We start from the raw sequence: 23,878 nt of genomic DNA, 5'->3' as shown, positions 1-23,878 counted from the left end.
CTCTCAGCTGCTGGCCAGTTGCAATGTGTAACTCCAGTAAACTGAAGCATGAAAAAAGGTTTCTGCTGGTGTGTAACTGCATATCCACAAGAAAAACTGCACCCTAAAACCGGTGCAGTAACTGCTCATTCCTCTGGCAGTACATATACTGGGACTATATGTCCTATAAGAACTGTCGTATAAGAACTGGCTTGCAAAGAAAAAAGCACAGTACAGGGTTGCTATCATCTGTTGCCCAGCCAACACCTCCATCCACAGCAAACACCCACTGCAAATCCCAAATAATGTCCCCCAGGTTGAATCCTGTCAAGTAGTTATTCATTTCCAGAATTGTACTCATATGTTCATTTTCACTGATTGCTTTTAATTCCGATATGCTGTAAACAGCAGATGGAAGACAAGGGAGTCGGTAACAACTCATCCACTCCTTGGGATGACCAGGAAGAAGCAAAAAATGTGAAGGTTAGGTGAATTTGAATTTCAGCTGTTATTTCAAAAATAACTGGTGGTCATCCAAGAGCTTCTAAATGATAATTGTGACCCTGTGGGCTGGGCTATCTCACCAGGCCTATCTCAGAAAAGGATAATGCTACAGTGGGATAGACAAGTCAGACAGCATCTCACATGATTCAGGAATGCACATTTCTCTGTTAAATACAAATTTTGTTTGGGCTTTTTAAGAAACTGTTCAACGACTTCTGCTTCAGACTAGATTAGAAACTGTTCCAGTGCAATAAGTTCCAGTTTTAATATATTCCTAACTGTTTCACAACCTTCTGTATTTCTATCAACACTATCCTCTGCTTCAGTAATTCTTCTTCTTCTATGTTATCTACTTCAGATTCCCTCTCTACCTTTGCATTACCAGCTACATATGCCCAATTTTTTTTCAGTCACTTCTTGTATTCAGGCTTTCCATTTCTCATATTAATTTACATATTATGCAGGTCTGCAATCTATCATCTCTGAAATGGGGTGATCAAAAGAATTTATCCCCGTACTACTCCAGATAAGGTACCACTCCACCTTACATAACAGAAATAATATTTCTTTGCTAGCCTTCACACAATGTATTCCAGCAATGTACTTGAATCCTCATAGCCACATCACAACTCACCAACAGATACACTCATGTTTCTCTGTCATTCCAAACTGTAAGCCCTCACTTTATCAATTTTTTTTAATACTTCAAAATGCAGTCTTCCTCTCCTCTGGTCCCTCCCAATCTGTACTAGTAACAACTTTTCTGGTTTATCTTAGCATTTCCCAAAAGCACTATAGCAATCTCTCTACAGAATTTCAGCTAGATTACCTTTACCACACTTTTCTTGTTAAAGGGAAGCACAACTTTTTCTTATCAAAGAAAGAGATGAGATTATTTTGACACAGCCTACCGTCTGTAAACATGTGTTATTTTATTCCATTTTATATTTACTCCCAAATTCTGTATTCTTTCCCTCTATGTTAATTCTGTTTCCTCATATAATGCTAAGAGTCAGACTAATGGAACCATTTCTACCCCTCTTACATATAACATACCCTTGTTATACTCCAGTTACATAGCTCCACCCGTCTTTTGATAGATTCATCAAAAATCCTTAACACCAGGCTTGTGATTTCATGCCTTCTCATTTCAGGTTGAGAGAAGCTGCTTGCACCTACTTAACTGCAACATGAGGAGGGTCATACTGGATCGCACCAAGAGTATCTCTGGGCCACAAACCTCTCTGTAATCAGAGCCATAAGCAGATGGCTCAGGAACAGTAAGAACAGGACAAGCAGATACAACAATTCTGCCTAGTTGTCTCTGCTTCCAATTATTTTCAGATCAGAAAATTTCACATCATTCCTCTTTGGTATTCTGTGTTCTCCATGTTCTGTTTGTTGCCTTTATTGAAAACTGAGGAAAAGTTTCAAATGTTGTATCACAGCTCTTGGGTGTAGCACATCGTCTTCTCTCTAGATCCATTTGAGTGATGGACATATTGAGAGATTTCCAAGAGTCTCTCATCCCAGTCTCCAGTCAAATACTTTCTGTCATTCCAACTTTTATTCACTCATATTCTTCTTTATATCATTCTCACCCTTCCTGCTGCTGGAATCTCTGGTTATCTCCCTTCCTTTTTCTGTTGGCTGCCTCTCTCTTCTGCTTTGCCAAACCATGTCTTCCTTGCTTCTTCTCCTCATTCTTAAGTGCATGGCTTCATTCTACTCTTTTTCTCCTAGTGAGCAGCTTCTGCTCCACTGTCAAGGATCCTCTTCCTTCCCTTCCCTTCCCTTCCCTTCCTTTCTTTCTTCTTCTCTCTTCCTCTCCTTTTCTCCCTCATTATTTCATGGATCATGTTCTTCTTCTCCAAGTCATCTGTTCTCTTGATCTCTTGCTCAGTACCAGCAGTGTTTTCTCTTTCTTTCTTTTCATCCATTATGTCTTCATATCCTCATCTGACTCCTACTATCATCTTGAGCTGTGACTTTAGTTCTTGAATCTTATCTTTCAGAACTCCTACCACAGCAAGAGCTTCCATCAGAGATCCACCTCTGGTCGTATCCTCTCATTTTCCCTTCTTCTTCCCTTTGGGTTCAATCCAGTGCTATCCCAGTAGCTATCACCGTCTTTTTCTTCCTAGTACCTAGCCTGATGGAAACAATGGTGGAAATCAATTGCTGCTTCTAGCCATTGCATCCTTGATGCAGATCAGCCCCATCTCCTGCTTGATGTTCCACAGTTCCCCTTCAGCAATGATCAAAGGCAGTGTGTCCTCAGAAAGTGTTTAGCAGGGAAAGCTCTGTTTCGATTACTATGTGCAGTCCAAAGTTTGTAAGTTGGAAGCTTCACAAAACCCACTTCTCCTTTTGCTGACTTCAGACCAGAAGTACAGAGTCTGATGCCATCAACCTTTAATTCCCATAGACCTATGTATGACCAGATGTACTGCCTGTTGTAAGCCTGATTTTAGCCTTGGATCACTTCAGGTTGCATTTTTCCAATTAATGACTGTAAAATTCAGCAGGGTTTTCATACACTTCAAGCTGGTCCACCAGCCCCACAGAGGATCTCAATTTGGGACACTGGCTCTGCATAAAGAAGCTTTCCCTTCTCCTTTTTCAGTGTATTTACTTTCTGGCTTCCCTACAAGCTACCTGGAAGGTGCTAAGAGTGAAAAGCAAAGCACCAAAGGGAGGAATCATGGGTGCCTGGATTTCAATTTCCCATGGTTGCCAGTGAAGCATGCAGCAGGTCTTTTCCAATATGGGTTTGTTGGTTGAATTTTTATTTAGCTTTCATTATCAGCTTTTAGCAGTCCACCCTTTAAGCCCATAATTGTACTGCTAACTTCAGGCTTAATTCTCAAAAATATACTCAGGTGAAAGGTTTAGTAGTTTTCTAAAGAATTGTTAATTGCAATGGTACAATTCACAGTAAGAAGCCTGTCAGGACACGTTCCTGGTCTATTTATTACTATAACGCTTTTGATGGCACAGCTAAACGAGCCAAACCCCCTACAGTTGAATCTACTATGAAAGTGCTAAAGCTAGTTTCAGAATCCAGCTTATATTACAAAAATATTTCTTAGTTATGTTGATATATCTACACCTATTCTAGGGCCAAGCTAAGAATTTACTTCCATGTTTCTGCATTATAGTTCTGAGTGCATTTTGCTCCAGTCACTACAGAAATTATTTCAGTTTGCCTTCTAAATAGTTTACCTCAGACTGAGGGAGAAAGAACAACCCACAGTTCTGTATAGATCAAACTCTCTTAAACCCTAACAGAAACTTCCTGAACCTGTTGAAAACATTCTGAAACATGAAGAAAATCTTTTAGGGTTGTGTGTATCCTATTCTCAGTGCTTGAAGTGGGATCACATTTTTAAGATGGGGATACTGTCACTCTAGGTGAAAAGACCGTGGCATCCCTGCAAAGCACTCCTAGGCTACACCTGACAGAGCAGCCTGGATTAGGAGTCAGTATCATCCTCGCAGCAAGACCACAACACTTGCCTGGAGCTTGGCAGGAGTTATGGTACCTGCTACTCCGGGAGGCTACTTCAGCAGCTCTCACCATTCACTCTGCTACTCCATAGGACTCAGAGCGGCTGACATCCTCTTGGGATGATCACCTCACCCCAAGGTGAGGTATCACCACGTTGTGTAAATACTGACTGTGGCACAGCACTTCAAACGCTGGAGAGAGACACCTCCACCATTTTCCAACTAAATGAATAAATGAGGTATCAAAGATCCCCCTACAAATTAGGTCAAGGCTCCCAGAATCAGTACTCAATTTTAAGTATACAGGCTTCAATTTCAATTAATTAACTTCTCTATAAATTATATATTAAATACCATTTATATGCATATAGCTAGAAAATATACAAATTATAATTTTATAACATTACCATTAAAATAATAAAAAATAGTGAAATGTGTTTCACTACAGTGCTTTAGTAACATTTTGAAAGAATCCTAAACTTCTTTACCTTTCAGAATTGGAAGATTGTATCTAAAACCACTGCATCACTTAGAATTCTTCAAAAAGTCACACAGTGTTTCTATTTCTTTCATTCTTTTATCCCTCACATGATAATAAAAAATGTGACACAAATATGATAATGCATAGAAAAGAAAGACATAAATCTCACCTGGAAATCAGGTTTAAAGACAAGATTATGGCTTCACACCGTTTTGTATTCCCATAAAAATTATAGCAAAATGGAAATTCTGTTTTGGAAATACAGTTCCTAGTGCAAATTAATTCTGGCACTTCTTAGGGTTGTTACTTGCCAACAGAGACAACTAGGTACACAGCCAGCATGACTTGCTAAATTTGACCTGACCTGCCTTACGGATGCATCCCACTCTGAGCAGGCTTCTTCCAGCGTTATGAAACATACCTGTGTGTCTAGAGAGGTTAATTTTCTTCCCTTCTTCTTCATCTTCTTCTCTTCTTTCTTTGCTATCTGGGCTTTTGGTTTTTCTTTCTCTTTTGACTCTTCCCTTTTCCGAAGCTCTTCTACATAGGCATCATGGATCACCCACTGAGAGACAGACAGAGGCAGGATTTATCAGGACCTCATTATACTCCACAAAACAGCCATCTATACCATCACAAAAATATGATAGTCCTCACAACAGTAACACTGCCACTGGAATTCGCTGAAGGCAGCTGGCTTGTTGCACAAAAAGTTAAGGATTGAAGCCCAGGATTTGTAAAGCTCGATGGTGCATGTCTTACTTTTTAAGAACACGTTATTACATTCACAGTGATATCTTTTCCCAACACTCTTCTTGGTGCTTTGACTCTGTATCTTTTTTGTAGGACTTTCTGTTTGGCTAATTTACCAGTGTTTAATAGGAAGCATGCATTAAACATCCACTTTATGACATTTCTCATGTGCTGTTGGAAAATTAAATTGTAGCTGCATAACACAATTTAAATCTTGGACTCCAACTCTGCAGCATATGATCAAATGGAAACTGAGATCAGTTTTACATCTTCTGCTATGCCACATGCCAGGAACATCTTACTTGAGTAGAACCAAAAGTAATTTTTCTACTAATTCATTAGTATTGGAGTACTAGTATCATATCTGAAGCAGGTACACTACTTTCAAAACAAAACAAAAGGCAATCTAATTCTGACATATCAGTTTAGGAGAGGGAGTGTGATTCAAACACAAAATATAGAGTAGAACATTGGAATAAAGAAAGGTGGCAGAAACCTTTAATAAAAAAAACCCCTGCATTGTGCTGTAAATTTGCAGGCAGAAATGAGGCGGAAAGATGCTCCAAACATCAGGGAAAGGACAAAGAAGATGTGATGAGAAGAGTAAGAGACGGAGCAGAACACAAAACTTTGGAAGGGGAAACTATGAGCATAAGGAAGAACAACAAAGAAAAAAAGTTGAGGAAAAAAAGAATTTATGTTAAAATATTATTTTATAACCACTTGAATTTTCAACAAAACAAAAGAAAACAAGGGAAAATCATTCTCCTTAGTTTTCAAACATTTAATGCAAAATGTTAGCATCAACCTGATTATTTTAAATAGCTCTGTTCTCTCTAACTCAGATTGTGTCATTGTCAGAAAAAAATGAAAGTCCAGCTGGAGGGAGGGAAGATCTCAGGCCAATTACTGATTTCAAGTTCAGGAAAAGACTGGGTTACAGTTTTCATACTGACAGAAACACCTTCACTCTGTTTCCTGTTACTTTCCTATAACAGCATTTTTAAAGTTGCTGCCATTACCTTACACTTTCTCCTGGGTGTTCCTGTGGTACACTGGTAATGACACTTTTTTTTTTATACCAGCTTAGTACACTGGTTTGAAGCAATATTTGCATCAACTACAAACACAAATACATTCTGTAAATATCTGAGAATTAATCCGCAGAATTGGCTAGATTCCCTTTCCAATGAAAGCTATAACATATTTCATGTGTAAAGTGTCATGCAAAATATTTTCTTTTTACATTTTTAAGAGATGGAGAAAATACTGTATAAGAGTTGTGGAAAAGTTCATCATGAATAAACAGGCACATCATTGCCACTAGATAAAACAGATCTTAGTCTATTGCAACAGGCTTAAAGCAAGCCTTCCACATTCCTTATGCTGTACTTCTCACTGGGTTCAGCTTCAGGCTTTAGAAACCTGCTTTCACATACACCTGGCAAGTGATAGATCAGTTAAAAGCAGATAGAGACACTTGACCTTAGAAACATAAACCATTAGCAAGTTAACCCAGTAAGGCAGGAAAAAGGGCCACACTAGTTTGCTCTCAGATTTAAACCAGAGATCAAAGCCACAGTATGGGAGCTCATTCCACTACAAGGAATGCAAACACAGGAATTTGGGTTTTTTTCCTTTCTCTCATCTCATTTTCCTAAATTTACTCTAAAAAGAACTTGGAAAGTAAAAAGAATATACCTGGTTAATATCGTCTGATAAAGTTTTACAAGGTGTGGGTTCCGACTGACATGCTCTATCCTGAATAAACAAAAAGCATAAAAACATGTAATCTTTGCATTGAAACTCTTTGCAGTGACATAGTCCAGCTGTGAAAACAGCCTTCTCATAGCCAGTAGTTAGAATAATATTGATTTGAGATTAATTCAACATCCAAACAACTCCCAGAACACTGCACAAATATTATTGGTGACCATGCAACTACAAATAGATTTTCTTGTGGACAAAAAGAAGGTTCACAAGACCTGATTTTTTTTCCCAACATACTTAAAATATTTAATTTCAGTATTTCATCTTGAAGGACTTGAAATTGTTTGTTTCATCTCTACAATTTGAAACATTCTGCTACTGGTTATGGTATCGGTTATGACATTCTACTACATTTGAAAAGTTTTTACTTATATATTAAAAACCTACGTGGGTACTGCAGTCAAACCGAAAGAGTTGAACAGAATGATAACATATAAACAATTCATTTGATGTTACTGAAATATTTTTATTACCCTTACATCAACATTCTGAAATAAATGAATATATTTGTGTGAAACTTTCATTTCATTTCATGGAATTTTCTTTGAAAAAAGTGTTGTGTCAGGACGTTTTTAAGAAGCTGCCTGTAGCATTTCACTAACCTCTGAAAGGAAGCAATCTCAGAGGTGGAAACTGCACAAACTGTGCAGTACACAGCAGCATTTCACAGCTATTTAAGGTCTATATTCTGCTTTCAAGGGCAGAATCACGCAGAAGCACACAAGCCACTCTCAGTAAAATAAATGGGAAGAGAATATGCAGATCTAGCAACAGAGAAATAACAAATTCCATGGCCTCCGCAGGGACTTTTGAAAGATGCAGAATCTTAGCTCAGACTGCAGTGAGCAACCCGCTGTTGGATAAATTCCCATGAGATCCTCCATCTCTACTAGTGGGCAGAGATTTCCTTTTAGGAAATATTCTTAAATCTCTCCAAGCCCATCAGGTGTAAAGGCATCGCACTTTAGGTGCAATGGCTGCAAGAAGGCAGGCAGGCTCTCTGGGGAAGCTGTATATACTGTAGGTTCCAGGGCAGCAAGGCAAATAGGACAATTTTCTCTCTGAAACTTGTACCTCCGATTCAGAAAGCTCTTTTTTGAGCGCTCAGCTGGGGGGCCAACATCACTGGTACTGCTCAGTCAGGAGGCCCTGTGAAGACACCCTCATTGGGAATGACTGAAGGCCTGTGCTTAACACAAGCATCAATACCTTTATCCTTTTGACATAGGTGCACGTATAACCCGCTCCATAGGTAAGAATTGAAGTACGAGATCATAAAGGAACTCTCTGCCAAAAGGAAATCGAACTCATGGCATCCAAGCCCTCAGCTACAACCCTAACCATTGCTCTACACTTTTTCAGATGAGAAAATAGACATTAAAAATGTTATATCCAAGTAGAGGTTTAATGATTTACAGTAGCACCAAAACTTCTTGTAGGCTGTCCAACAGTCCATGAGGCAAGAATTTTTCTGTCACCATTTTCATCACACCAAATGCTTTACCATAGTAAACCACTGTTTTGGGGTTTTTTTCTCTCCTAATAGTATCTACAGAGATAGCAAGAAATAACACAAACATAGATGATTCACATGCCCTCCCAAAGACAAGAACCTCCAAGTCACCAAAGGAAATGGCAGCATACACGCATAGGGTTTTTGGATGTCCATGAAGGTCTATCAATGAAGTTGAACTGGTTTGCAAGCTTCCGCTCCTTCACTGCTGGGGGAGGAGGCTCTTCGGCATCTGCTGCCTCAGCTGCTTCTGCTGTTCCTGACTCCTCTGCCTCTCCCTCTCCTGCAGCCTGCAAGAAAATTAAGCAGTGACTCCACCCTGAAAGAAACAGACACCTTTTTCCTTCTTCAGAAGCACTTCTTAAACTGCTCTGTTTCTGCTGCCCAGGGAAGGAGATTGTAACTGAAGATTCAATATTTAAGATGGAAATAAGGAGACTGCCAGCAAACAGAGCAAGGAGATTCTGGATCAGTATCTATACAGGACTACAGAAAAACAAGAATTGAAGTTACTTTAAAACAAAGCCCGACATGAGTGAGATGAAATAGCACAACTACCTTTGATAAAATGGGCTCAGACCAGACGACTGTGCCAGAGTCCCTCTACCCAGTGTTTTTATTTCTCTGCTAGATAGTGAGCTTTATGTGAGACTAGTTTCAACTTGATTCCAGGCCCTGACACTGTGTGGATAAGAGCTTCTCACAGCATATTTCTTTCCTGATCAGCCAACTGCTTTTAAATCTGGCTGCTCCTTATTTCAGGCAGTTATGTCTGCTGCTTTCATCCACCCACATTTGGGTTTTCACCAATTTCTCTTTCAAGGATGGACATACTGTCCAGGAAGACTCCAGATCTCAGCAAATTACACTCTATCTTGATAAAGACAGACCTGGTGTGTAGGGCCCTGACATTTCCCTACACAGCTGCACCAACCCCAAAAACAGCAGGAGGACCCCAGCTGTTCAGTAGAATGTGAAGGATCTCACCTGCACCAGAGACATCTCAGGCATAAAAGAATCAATCACAGAAGCTTCTCAATAAGCCCATTTTATAAGAAAGAAATTTCAAATCTAATATTAAAAAGAAAATGGACAGCTTTCAGCTAACTATGGAGAATTACCTGAGTATCTTCTGTTCTTTCTTCATCTTTAATCGCTGCTTCTTCAGGTGCAGTAGCAGAAGTCTCAACAGGAGCCTTTTCTGATGATACAAAGGATAAGTGAATAAGCCCAGGATAATAGGACACATTATCCCATATTCTGCAGATCCTTCTGTCTTCTGAAGCATTAATATACAGAGGCATCCTTTTTATAATGCCATCTCATTAGACAACACAGTAACCAATCCCAAAATTGGAGAGTGATTGTTTCCTCAAAGCCACAAAAGGAGACTATGTTATTACTAGAATGAAACTGCAGTAGCTCTAGCTGGGCTGGAATAAAAAATCTAATTTCAACTCAAATAAAACTTCTGAAATCCACTTCTGAACCAAGTAGCTTTGTTTCTGGGTATCCCTTCAGCTCTGGAACTTTCTGCCCTTCAAAAATGGCTGCAATCACGAACAAACGATGAATCACAGAATCATTGAATCATAGAATCATTTTGGTCGGAAAAGGCCTTTAAGATCATCGAGTCCAGCCATTAACCTAACGCTGCCAAGTCCACCACTAAGCCATGTCTCTAAGAACCTCATCTATGTGTCTTTTAAACCCCTCCCGAGATGGTGACTCAACCACTGCCCTGGGCAGCCTGTTCCAATGGCTGACAACCTTTTCCAGGAAATATTTCCTAATATTCAATCTAAACCTCCCCTGGGGCAACCTGAGGCCATTTCTTCTTGTCCTATCACTTGCTACTTGGGAGAAGAGACCAACCCCCTCCACGCTCCAACCTCCTTTCAGGCAGTTGCAGACAGCGATCAGGTCTCCCCTCAGCCTCCTGTTCTCCAGGCTGAACAGCCCCAGTTCCCTCAGCTGCTCCTCATCAGACTTGTGCTCCAGACCCCTCACCAGCTCTGTTCCCTTCTCTGAACTCTCTCCAGCACCTCAATGTCTTTCTTGTAGTGAGGGGCCCAAAACTGAACTCAGGATTCGAGGTGCAGCCTCACCAGTGCCCAGTACAGGGGACGATCACTGCCCTGGGCCTGCTGGCCACACTAGTTCTCACAGAATCATAGAATCACAGAACGTCCTGAGTTGGAAGGGACCCTCAAGGATCATCGAGTCCAACTCCTGTCCCTGCACAGGACAACCCCACAGTTCACACCATGTGTCTGAGGGTGTTGTCCAGTCTCTTCTTGAGCACTGTCAGGCTTGGGGCTGTGACATCTCCCTGGGGAGCCTATTCCAGTGTCCAGCACCCTCTGGGGGAAGAACCTTTTCCTAATGTCCAACCTGACCCTCCATGGCACATCTTCCTGACATTCCCTTGGATCCTATCACTGGTCACCAAAGAGAAGGGATCAGCCCCTGCCCCTCCTCCTCCCCTTGTGAGGAAGCTGTAGCCATGATGAGGTCTCCCCTCAGTCTCCTCTTCTCCAGGTTGAGCAAACCAAGTGACTTCAGTTGCTCCTCATACGGCTTCCTCTCCAAACCCTTCACCAACTTCGTAGCCTCTTCTGGACACTCTCCAGTAGCTTTATACCTTTCTTGTCCTGTGCTGCCCAGACCTGCACACAGTGCTCCAGGTGAGGCTGCACCAGTGCGGAGCAGAGCGGGACAATCACCTCCCTGCCCGGCTGGCCATGCTGTGCTTCATGCACCCAGGACACGGTTGCCCTCCTGGCTGCCAGGAAACACTGTTGGCTCATGTTCAACTTGCTGTCGACCAGAATCCCCAGATCCTTCTCTGCAGGGCTGCTTTCCAGCATCTCGTCCCCCAGTCTGTATGTACAGCCAGGGTTGCCATGTCCCAAGTGCAAAATCCGGCACTTGCCCTTGTTAAACCTCATGCGGTTGGTGATTGCCCAGTTCTCCAATTTGTCCAGATCCCTCTGCAGGGCCTCTCTGCCCTCCAGAGCGTCAACAGTTCCTACCAATTTTGTATCATTGGCAAACTTACTACGTAATCCCTCAAGTCCTGAGTCTAAGTCATTTATTATGACACTGAAGAGCGCTGGCCCTAAGATGGATCCCTGCGGAACCCACTAGTGACTGGTCAACAGCCCAACATAACCCCATTTACTAGAACCCTTTGAGCCTGGCCCGTCAGCCAATTGCTCACCCACTGCATTGTGTGCTTATCCAGCTGCGGGCTGGACATCTTGTCCAGGAGGATGCTGCGAGAGACAGAAGAAAAGGTTTTACTGAAATCCAGAAAGATCACATTGACAGGCTTCCCTTGGTCAGATAGGTGGGTAACCTTGTCATAGAAAGAAATTGAGTTCTGATACAAGCCAGGATGCTGTTGGCCTTTTTGGCCACCCGGGCACACGCTGGCTCATGTTCAGCCGCTGTCACCAACACCCTCAGACCCTTTTCCACCAGGCACTTTCCAGCCGCTCTTCCCCGAGCCTGTAGCGCTGCCTGGGGTTGTTGTGACCCAAGTGCGGGACCCGGCACTTGGCCTTGTTGAACCTCATACAATTGGCCTCAGCCCATTGATCCAGACAGTCCAGATCATTGAAGAATTGTTGAAGAATCTTCAAAAATTCAGCAAAGAATGAAGAATCTTCATTCATTGAAGAATGCTTTCAAGTCATGTAAGAGTTATAACAGTTTGCGCTTGATTATATAGATAAAAACGATTATACTAGTCTCGTTAGAGAATGGTGGATGTCTACATTTCAACTGCAGCCTTGAGTGTGTAGTCATGCTAGCATCAAGCTGCTTGAAACTACCTGGTTTGGAATTGACAAAAATCACTAACAACAACAACAATCCATGCATTCATGGTATTGAAGATCCCATTTAGAACTTCATCCTACTTGAAATCATCACACACATTTTTTAAGTGTAATATAAGAGACGCACTGACCCCTCAGAAGCTGCAAGAAACAAATGTTTTCAGGAGCTTATCCAGTGGTATCGTGCATGACAGCTGTCACCTTGAAAGGACACTCTGTGACACAACTTCTCCTTTCACAAGCAGCAGAAATATGAGAAAATCACCAGGCAGTACATCATTCCCTACTTAAAATTCAAATCTAGTACTCTTTACTAACAACAGAACTTTTCAGTCTCTGATAAAGGCATCCTTCTGACCGAAAACCTACAAATGGCAATAGCAGGTCAGATCAAAGGTCAATATAGCTCAATATCTTGTATCTCATATTGTCCAGAAGTAGATGTCCTGGTAAGAGTGTAAGAATTGGTCATGTATATGATAGTTTCCTAAATTATCATCCAGGCTCCAACCATTTCTGGTTTAATAATTAAATCATGGTTGAAACTTTCAAAGCAGGCTAAGGAGTTCAGACATGTATGTCCAACTAATGGCAGTGGAAGATGTTTAAAAAACAATAAATAGCTCTGAAAATTTCAGTGTTAGTGTTCACATGGCTCAAAAAGCATGCACCATTTTCTACACTGTGGCAAACATCCGGCTGATTATTTTTGTCTGGTTTTGTTTCAAAATAGGAGCTGTTCAGCTCTACAGTGATGAAGCATGATCATTCCCTCATGTTGAATAAGTGGTACCAGTGCCTACCCGAAAATGGTTGTAGTTTCAGATAATATACCTACTTGCTGCAGTACTTAATTTGATACTCTGCCGTCTGCCTTCATCTGAATCTTTGGGTATCAGATTTCCATTCAAAGAGAAGTGAATGGCCATTTGATCCACATGGCTTATTGGCTTGTACAGTCCATCCTACAAAGAGGAAAAAAACCAACAAAATCAGTGTGGAAAAAATATTTTAAACCAGAAATACTGTGTAGCCTAAACTGCTAAAGCTAAGACAATCCATAGTGATAAATATATGTTGGTTATTGGCATATTTACACTGAATTTCTTCCAGCAGGTATTTATATCTCAGGACACTGAGAGCCACAAATTAAAAATACAAATAAAAGAAACAAGGACATGAAACCCCTAGTTCTCCACCACTACCACAGCAAGTGAGTTTAAATACAGTTCTAGTATATCTCTACTACACAACACTCCCTAAGAGATTCTCACGTCTTCTTGTGCTGAGGTGCCTGAATGAGTTGCTGTACCTTCAGAAGAGCAGCACCATACGCAGAGAGCAGCTCTGATCTGGAGACAGTATAGGCTCCTAGCAACATGTCCACGTTACAAGCACTTTACTAATTCACATATTTGATGCTAGTTTGATTGGCACTTGCTTGTGGACCACTGTACAGTGCAGGCATGCACCTGGGCTCAAACTGTGCATTAAGGTTTTGAGCTGCACCTAAAAGCAATCAGAAGCCACTGCAGACCACAAAGGCTTCAATGGTTTCTCCTTAAAAATATGACTGCTTTCTGTACCAATCACAGCACAGCATCAAGCCCATTTCAGTCACTGTGGAGGATTTGAAGATATGGATCATTCACCACCTGTTTCTGTCCCATAAATATGGAAAACAACACCATCAAATAGAAGAGAAAGTGACCTTATTTGCTTCCACAAGACTGATTTCCTTTCTCTGGTGATCTCATGTATCAGCAGGTCAAACTAGTTGCAGTAGCACAGAGATGAGGCAGGCTCAGGAATTTTTCACTTGGTTGTCTGTTCCCTACCTAAGGTTGGGGACAACCCAATGCCAGAGCCAGAGAAGCTGTCATCATGTCCTTTCTTTCAGGGGGTGTAACCCTTCCGAGGGAGGAGTGGGAGGCAAAACCATCATCCCACCCTCCCCCTGCAGCAGCCTGTGTTGCTACCTGTACGTGCAAGGAGGAGGACGCTGCTCCAGGGTAATGCAGCATATGCTCTGCACTCAGAAATGTGAAGGTGTGACTCTTGAATGTTTCCTAGCAGTCTTTGATGCACCCTCTCCTGCTCACTCCTACACATCACGAATAGAGCTCCTGTCAGTGATTTCACAAAGCACATTTCTGAGCTCTCCTATAATTCAAACAACAATCTTGATGTGAAGATACTGAGGCATAACTGTCTTACAGACTGAGTAAAGATTGCCTTTTGTCCTCTAACCACCACAGAAGAAATTACGTCCTGAAACTAACTGCACTAATTATATGTTCACTGCAAGATCTTGATGAGTAATTGTTATATCCTATTTCTGAATAAATACGACAATGATTTTAGACTTGTACCCTCTGCAAAAACCCTTAAGGAACCATTGGCAGTAAATACGTAACAAGATGAAGTCACATTAAAAGGAAATTTACCTGGTTATAAATCAAAGGAAAACACTATGCCAGTTAATTGCAAAAAATCCCATCCTGGTTCTACAGGTCATGCCACACTTACTTTAAAGCTGTATCTGATGATATTCTGGGGAGCCTGGGGATTATTAGCAGTCAGGACACGTGTAATTTCTTCTTTTAATTCCTTTGGAATGGAAACAAAATAGTATCATAAATAAAACTTCACTGTTAATACGATGTACAGCATACAAAAATTTATGCTCAGTTCTATGATGTTCAGTTTGCTCCAGATACTTCATGTGCCACTGATGCCTCCACAACAAAAACCCTTGGAGCCAACCTCGCTCAGGGCGGAATCCAGAACAGTCATCTCACCTCCTAGCATAGTATTTCAATGGGCTTTCTTGAATTCTTTAGCTAATATGTTAATTCTTATCTAAGCTAAGGTAGCACTTGAAAAATGCTAGCTGCATTCTATGGGACAAGAAAGACAATCTGTGTCTTGAAGCATATACTGTCCAAAACCAGAGTACACAATAAGCTCAGTAGCAGTGCTTGCAGGATTGTCCACTGAGAACAAAAACCAGCACTGGTGTTAACTGTTTTCACCACCTGAGTGAAGGGAAGTATGTACAGCTTCCCTTTGAGAGCTACTTGGAGGACAGGGAGTAATGCTAGAGCTTTATATGGCAGTGAGAAGAGAGACAACTGCAGCTGGAGGAGTGACCAGCTACAGTCCTACTGAACCCAAGCTGAGAAGAAATGGCTATAAAACTGCAGGACACCTCCCTGTCCTGTGTATCACACACAGGCACCTGAGAAGCTCAGGGTTGGCTCTGGGGTTCTCCCCAGCACCATTCGACTCCATGCGGTTACATTGCCTTAAGCTCAGAACTGTGTTTCAAAACATATTCTCCCCATTTTCCTGCTGAAAGCCATTTCAGTTTATACTGCAGGTACTGTACTTGAGTAAGTACTGGAGTTTTACTCCAGAATCAGAATTTCCTCCAAAATAAACAGGCAAGAGGTAGGCTTCAGATTATGCAGTTTTTTACACATTCCATGACAACTACAGGCACTGTTTTACTCACAGCTTCAGTCAGCTCCAGTTGATCTGGGGGCTTGACTAAAATATTTCCTGCTTCATCTACAACTTCTACAGCTTCAGTGGAGACATCTTCATCCTAGCACAGGAACAACAAGTCCATTAGTGAACCCAGACTGTGATTGTTTTTCTCCTTCTCAAAGCAGCACTTCTCCAGGCATAGAGCAAGGAGGAAAAAACAGCATTACCCTATCCATCTGTGCTTTGAGCAGAGCAGATAACCCCAAATAGCAAGCCTACATCTGCAGACTTTTGAATGGCTATACCTGCCAGCAAGAGTTGAGTGGGCTGGAGGAGCTGCTGTCTGAAGATAATTCCTGGCCTGTGACAAAACTGGAGTAACTCTGATAACAAAACTCAAGTAACTCCACTTCAATTTCAGTTTAAAAGTTGGCACTTCTGTTTCTTTTGACCACGTAACACCCAAATGAGCCATACTTTAGGATTACTCAAAGGGCACAAGTCAAGGACCTGCATTTACTTCTGAAGTGTTATTCTATAAGCTACACTTAGAAATTAGTTCAAAGCTGCAGGGAAGCAGTTCCTGGAGGCATGTGAACTATTTTCTCCCAAAGGCCAGCAGGCTGCATTTTCCCAACACAGAGAGCTGCCCTCCTTGGGCTGGGTTTGGGTTTACGTCACGATATGATACCATTAACAGGAAAGGGAATCACTGTAGGGATGAATTTCAATTAATAGTCATTACAGATAAACTGCCAGAACACAAAGTTGCCGATTAAAGCATTTAACTGCTTCAGGCAAAATTTCTCCCTCAGTTTGAAATGTGTAATGGGTTGATTTAAAATACATCAGTCATTCTTTTAAATACAGTTATCTCAGGTCATCTAAACTTTAGAGCCCTATGGAGCTGCCAATGAGTCCAGGGTATAAGTGAAGGCTGGTTGCAGGTAGAGAGACTGGACCCAGCAAGGCTTTGCTATCTGCAGAGCACCACAAAGGTAAAGAGCACAGTGCTGTGTAAAAATGTGCAGTGGTTGAAAGTAATAGAGAATTCTGCGTATGCCAGGTACCCAGGGAAAGTCACAGGCTGCAGTCTTTTTTTTTTTTTTCCTCAAGGGAGCTGAATTAAGGCAAGCTGTAAGGAAGGTCAGGTGCTCTAAAACACAAGACACTATGACAGCAGAACTGTTGTTTGTGGTTTAACACTCCTCACGTGAACACCTGCTTGTAGGACATTTATCATACAGAGTGTGATGCCAGTTAGTTTAGTGCTGTTTTCCCTAGTGAAGCAGATTAAAAATGTTCTGGGTTTAACATTCTTATTTATGCTTTTCATTTAAAGGTAAATAACTTTCCATTTTTAAAGGGTCAAAAGAGGAACATTTAACAAGACTGTGATTTGTCCTAAGAAAGTGAAAACCTGTTTATCACCACGCCCATTTACAGGCAGGTAAATTGTCCTTTTTCTATCCATGCCAATGGAGCTAAATAAGAGGAAGGTAAATTAAATAAGGATGTTGTGAACACTTATTTGCCCAACAGTAAAAACATTATAATGAGGTTAACAGTCAAAACGCTAATGCTATTTTCTCTAGTGCTTGTACTTCTATGTTAATTAAGTGAATATGGGCTATCTTTTGAATTTTCTAAACCAAGCATACAGTTTCTCACAGTCAATGTCAGCCTATATTTTGGAATTTACAGCCCAAATGTTTTATTTTCAACTTTTCATTTTGCAGTTTACCTAAATTGGGCTTTTGTTTTAGCTGCCATTTTTATTCTGACCTGTGAGTGTAATTCCCTTCTCAGTGGAAATCTAGAGCAATCTCTTACTGATAAATCAACTGGAATGTTACCAATTCCATAAAACATGTCATTGTTCAGACTGAATCCAGTTTGCATCTCATACATACAGAAGAGAAAAACATTTTTTAAGACTCATGGATATCTGGATCTTACCCGTCTTTTATACACAGTTTTAGCAGGCTTTGGTGGTACTGGCTTTCCTCCTGAAGGTCCACTTTGGCCCTGAAGTGAGAACATATCCAATGTAAACCTTCAAAGCACCTTGTTTCCTAATTTAACCAAATCAGAATAAAAGTTCATTGTATGTACTAATGTTTGCTGCAATGGTATGTTTCAAATGCCAAATATACCAGTATTTTGTCTATAAATAATTTGCATGAATTGCCGTTACTTCCATAATGGTGGTTGAGTTCTCCATCCCTGGAGGTGTTTAAAAGATGTGTAGATGTGGTGCTTAGGGACATGGTTCAGTGGTGGACTTGGCAGTGTTAGGTTAAGGGTTGGACTCAATAATCTTAAGGGTCTTTTCCAATCCAAGTTATTCTGTGATTCTGTAGTTCTAATAGAAGATGGTAGTTTATCAGCATGAAGAAACACTATGCCCTATCTTTGTTACTACCTGAGATTCATACCTACAAAGCCACAAGTGTTAAAAAAACATAAAACCCACTGATGAACAGCTGGGAAGTGAACCAGTTAACCATTGCCAACCTTCCCAAGCACATTACAGCACAAAAATTTTTTACGACAAGCTTTAAGGAAAACAGTGAAATAGTTGTTTACAGGGAGCCTTATAGGGTATTTCTAAGGGAGATTAGCCAGAGGTTAAGGAATAACAGATGGGCACCAGTGACAAAGCTTTATGAAAATTTTACAGAAAGTGGGTGAGAAAACGAAGGGGATCCTTTCGAGAAGATGCTGAGGGACAGAGAGGACCAAGAACCCAAAAGGCACAGGGAAAGCTGATAAAGCAAACAAAGGAAACAACATTAGAAACCTTAGCAAGAAGTTTCAGGGTGTACCCCAGAAAACATCGAATGGGATGAATGACAAAAGCAGAGGAGTTACTTGGGAAAAGTGTTTGACTTTGTGACAGGAAAGAAGGGGATACTAGAGGAGAAGAGAGAAGGAAAACAAAAGGGTGGTGATGAAAACTCCCATGGGCTTATTGATTTTCTTGAGTAGAACATCAGAGTGCACCTTCCAGCTCAGATCAAAGGTCCACCTAGCTAAGTATCTCTCTCCAACAGTATCCAAAAGCACATTATCTGTGGAGCTTTCTCCAAGATGCCCTCTCAGCTTCCCACAGGCACTTGAACCAGAAATGCTATCCTTTGCATTTCATATCAGTGGATATTTTTCCCCACAAATTTATGCAGTCATTTTTGAATCCATGAGCATTTTTAGCATGCACAACTTCCGCTGCAAGGACTCCCATGGTACAACCACATGCTAATGCAAAGTATCACTGCTTCCTTTTTAAGTCTGCCACTTGCAAATTTCGTCTTGTTTTCCTAGTCAGTCTACTGAAAAACCCAGATTTATCACATTATCTGTTGTTTATCCCCCTTTCCATGTCTCTTATGAACACATTATGGAATATAAGTCTCTACAGAGATTCCTAGACTTCTTATGATTCCCCTTCATTATAAAAATTAAATATTCACTTCTACGATCTGCTTCCTATGAATCAAACAATTAAGTAGACATAATTATGTTGATCCAGTATCCCTGGTTCTGGTTTCTAAAGCCCCATTACTTGTTAAAACTTTACAATAAAAATTCAGAAAATAAATTTATTAAGAGGAGAACAAACTGTAGCAGAGATGTGATGCTGCAGCTTTCAGTGTTGTTTCCCTTTGTACAAGCTAAGCTATGTAAAATTGCTGTTACTAACAAGGCGTCAGGGATTATTTTTATTCCAGAAGATACATATTAAAAGTGATGAAAAATGAGCAGACCGATACATTTCCTCGCTTAGAAAATGTGCCTCACTTTGAAATACAAATTGTTATGACTCAGGTGGGAAAAATAAAGAGTTATGACATTTCCTTTATAATCCCACAGTGAGCTGGTAGCAGAGCAGAGAGCCCAGGAGCCCCAGTGTCACAACCACTGCTCAGATCGCTGAATGACACAGCTGGCCTGTCTCGCCCCTGTGATGGCTTGGCAATGGGCAACAGAGCATACTGTCCTACAAGGACCACGCTACATGTAAATTAGATGTGATTTAAGCAACAAAATTTAAAGCACATTTTCAGAGCAGAATTTTATTCAGATCAAAATCAAACTCTTAAACATGAAACTAAGCATACTTACTATTATGCTTTGTAAACGAGTCTATAAAAGCATTTATCCAGCAGCAAAAGCATTTACAAGACAATCTGAGAGTAATTGGTTTTGGCAGTTGCACACATTTCAATTAACATAATGTGAAGAGCCACCTTTGAATAAATATCTGCAACCGTATTAAAATCCAAAAGTGACACTGAAGAACAGCTATGGTTGGAGCGCACTGGAAGGAAGCAACACAAACCCTGCCCTGCTCCCCACACCATAAATGTTTGCAGGGTAGAGTGTGAGCAATTTTTCTAATCAACCAGGGGCCTATGGCTAATTTGCTTTATTTCTTTGTCTTTGTACAGTACCAATATGGTTTCATGACTAACTTAATGATACAGTACAGGCCTAGTATGATAGAGAGACCCTGAGGAGACCCAGAATGTGGCATAGAAGAGTACAGGGGATGATAAGAGATGGGGCACAAGTTTGACATCGGAGGCCCCACAGCTGTAAGCATCTCACCACTTGTCAGTTAGAGAAATGCAGACCTGCAGACAGGGTAACTGGAAAAAGCTGCATTTAAGGGTAATAAACAAACCAAATTAATAGCATCTAGCACACTTAGAAAGCATCACATACAGTAAGATCAGATATAATATGGAACATCAAGACAAATGAAGAAAGATGTGAAAGTGTGTTAGCTAATGTATAAAAGAAATTCCAAGTGAGTCCTAGAGTGAAGAAGAAACCATCAACATGGACATGTTATCCTTCCCAAAGAAACCCAGATGCTGACAGCTCTCCATAACATCCACACCAATACCACCAATGACAGCAAAACGAAACCATCAACCTTGGGAGTCAGAGGACCAGAATAAGGGGGAGCACAACACCAGGAAAGGGGTAGTAACTAGGAAGTTGCATGCAACAATTTCAACTGCCTTTTTTTTCCCCTTTGCACAGTAGTACTTCTTATTTTCTGTAATAATTAATCTGGACTGATGACAACATTTAGACTAAAATATCAGTCACACTAACATTACATTCTCAGTTATATATACATATATATATATACACACACACATATATATAAGGTGTTCCTCCTCTTTGCCTGTAGACAAGATTTTGAGTGTAACGAAGTTTATAGACTATGTAAAAAAAAGAACCAGGCTCTGAAAGTCTCAACTTCCATCCCATGCATGTTTTTACCCTTTATCAAATGGTAACTGAGAGAACTACATCCAGTTGTTTATGACTGGGAAAGGGTGTTCAAGAGAGAGGACTCATTGCATCAGCTGGTGGCATTTACCACTCTTCTCTGTTTGGCTCATTCCCATGTTACTGCCTGACCCAGCTCCCTGACTGTGGCACCTTGTGTCAGGGCTCCCTGGGAACTGAACAAAGTTTAGTTACAGCAGGGAGCAAGAACGTGATCGGCAGGACGGTTATAAAATCGCACTTATTATCTCCGGTATTTTGTAGTCCAAGAATTCCATCCGCCCCCTCCAACCTGAACAATTATTCCTTAGGGCTGCTTGGCTGTCACACAGATGCTTGGCCAAGCGCTGCATAGCACAGACACTGCCAGATGGGAGCCAGCATGCACTGACCGGTGTAGGCCCTGGGTTTTCTTCCATATGTGCTCCCCAAAGGCAGGACAGCCATACCTGGAGCAGGGGAGCGCAGGTTAGTCTCCAGTGGTAGCAGGGTTGAGGAAGGTGTTGGTCTTTAGGTCAAAACCCTCGTCTCCTGCCCAGGCAAACCATCCCTCACAGCACAGAAACCTACTTCGACAATAACAAAAGCTGAATATCCTATTTGTCAGATATCCCGGATCCTCGCCAGTGAAGGTAAAGGCTGCAACTCTACCTGACTTGATACTCTACACAAATCAGTATAAGAAGCAGAAGGCAGCCTTCGGGATGCAAGTGTTATTCCTGCAGAGATGTGCTACAGCAGCCTGTGCTAGCAAAGTGCCTGAGGTGACAGAAAGTTAATCCCAAAGAACCTAAAACTGTTGGAATCCAGATGGAAGGTGACGCAAACATGAAGAGATGAGAACCTAGTATTTTGGCAATATTAGCACTGGGCAACACTCTGCAAAACTAGTAGATCTGTTTAAAACTGCTACAAGAAGCAAGGTGAGGAGCAAACATGGGTCAGTCAAGAATATTAAATCTTTTAAATCGCCTCTAATTCAGATAATAGCACAGAGTCTACTGCTGCACCACTTGTTGAAAAGTCAGTCCTGATATTTCTTTTAATTGGTGTATCTGTGTTTTGTCTTTTTGCTATTTCTTTTGCAAGCTCCTGCTCTCCGTAAATCTTTCCAAAGCCAGCACACTGTCTTTCTTCATACCTTTCCTTAAAAATTCTCTCTGCCACATTATATGTAAAGAATCCTCAATAGCACCCAGGTAGTGGGTGTCCTGCCACCACAGATAAGAATGATAGCCATTGCTTCCTCATTCTTCTTTTTACTGTATCGAAGTGTTATCCATAAACTATTATATTATTCAAGATGTAACCACTTTGCTCCAACAGCTATTTCTTTGTTCCACATCACACAGTGTTTGTACAACAGGGATGAGGTCACAAATGCATCCGCGATACAAATAAAAAAATGAACTGTAACTATGAATCAACATAAAATGATCATATATTCGCTAGCAAGATGCTCACAACAACTGGCCTTCATACACATCTCTAAAATTCAAGCACTTTTTTGCTGTAACATAACTAGCTACAGAAAAAAAAAATAAAGTTACTAGACTATTATTAGCATCTCAAAGAGAAGCATTCAGAAGTTTGAAAATGCAAGAATTAAGGTTGCTGGGGCAACCTTCAATTCATCCCATTTGGCATAGGCTTTATGATACACAGCTTAATTCCATAATGACACATTTCGTTTTTTGTAGGTTCCTGCCTCGCTTAAGCTCTCCCAGGCTTACACGCACTGACAGAGTTCAGACAGTAAGTTGCTCCTAGCATTTTGGTTTATGTTGTTCAGCATCTATAGTATTTTTTTTAGTGTATAGCCTGAGACACCCAGCAAAGAACCTTTCAATCTGAACAGTGGCATTTTTTTCAAATTCCTTATAAACTGAAGACGGTCTTGCTATAGAAAGAATCAACAGACTTCCTCAGTCTTCCAAATAAATGGTGCTACTACCTCTGCCTTTAATAATAATAATAATTAATAAGAAGAGGAGTGTGAATAATTAAGAAGAATTTATATTAGGAAAAAAGACACATTGTTGCTAGGGAACTAAGAAATGGGTAGGATGCATTAAAAAGTTATAAGGAGTTTCTAACCTCCAGGTCACCATCATAACTTTGATCACCCTGGGGGGTGCTTCACTGCTACAGCAAAAAATAGCAGAGTGAGGACTTATGCGTGCTAAACATGTTTTACTCTGGTGACCATCTTACATTAAATAAATAAATAAACAGGTTATTGTAGTTCCCACGGTGAAAAGACATTAGAAGCCTGTAACAATCACAATACGAAAACTAAAGATATAGAAAACTCAAGTGAATGTTCTTTTCTGGACCTTTCTTCTAAGATGTGTTTACAACAACAGTACCTATAAATTCCTCCCTGGGCCATACATTGACTATGCTACAAGATAAATTGACTATTGACTGCCACAAAGATACAGCAATCCAACAGCATGATACACATGAAGAGAGGAAACAGCTGAAAAGTGAGTCTTTAAATGCCATTTAATTTTCCTTTCCCTTGCCACAGCTCCCTCTAATGCAGACAAGCCATCAGGAGATGCAAACAGCTGCAAAATCAAGTCCTTCAGCAGAAAGTTTTCCTGTTGCTGACCTATCCAACAAGCATTTCTAATTGTATTTTTAGGTAGGATGTTTGGGTTGTCTCCAAATGAAATTCCTCTAAATATTTTTTAGTTGTAAAACAGGAAAATTAAAATA

The 23,878-nt window shown here is 40.8% G+C and overlaps 1 protein-coding gene across 1 annotated transcript in view; it reads right to left on the bottom strand.

Moving 5' to 3' along the window:
• The window catches only part of DNAI1 (dynein axonemal intermediate chain 1), a 138,982-nt gene extending 121,092 nt beyond the window's left edge, over positions 1 to 17,890 (bottom strand). The window contains exons 1-8 of the mRNA XM_065657914.1: positions 17,807 to 17,890; positions 15,873 to 15,965; positions 14,885 to 14,965; positions 13,194 to 13,320; positions 9,632 to 9,711; positions 8,642 to 8,800; positions 6,929 to 6,988; positions 4,896 to 5,039 (exon numbers count right to left, since the gene is read on the bottom strand). Of these exons, the coding sequence (XP_065513986.1) occupies positions 4,896 to 5,039; positions 6,929 to 6,988; positions 8,642 to 8,800; positions 9,632 to 9,711; positions 13,194 to 13,320; positions 14,885 to 14,965; positions 15,873 to 15,965; positions 17,807 to 17,890 (828 nt within the window). The remainder of the gene's footprint in view (positions 1 to 4,895; positions 5,040 to 6,928; positions 6,989 to 8,641; positions 8,801 to 9,631; positions 9,712 to 13,193; positions 13,321 to 14,884; positions 14,966 to 15,872; positions 15,966 to 17,806) is intronic.
• Between the last annotated feature and the right edge of the window lie 5,988 nt (positions 17,891 to 23,878).

Source organism: Caloenas nicobarica, chromosome Z (assembly GCF_036013445.1).
Source record: "Caloenas nicobarica isolate bCalNic1 chromosome Z, bCalNic1.hap1, whole genome shotgun sequence".
Taxonomy (NCBI): domain Eukaryota; kingdom Metazoa; phylum Chordata; class Aves; order Columbiformes; family Columbidae; genus Caloenas; species Caloenas nicobarica.
Note: the sequence above shows the minus strand (reverse complement) of the source record. Positions and strands in the feature narration are given on the sequence as shown.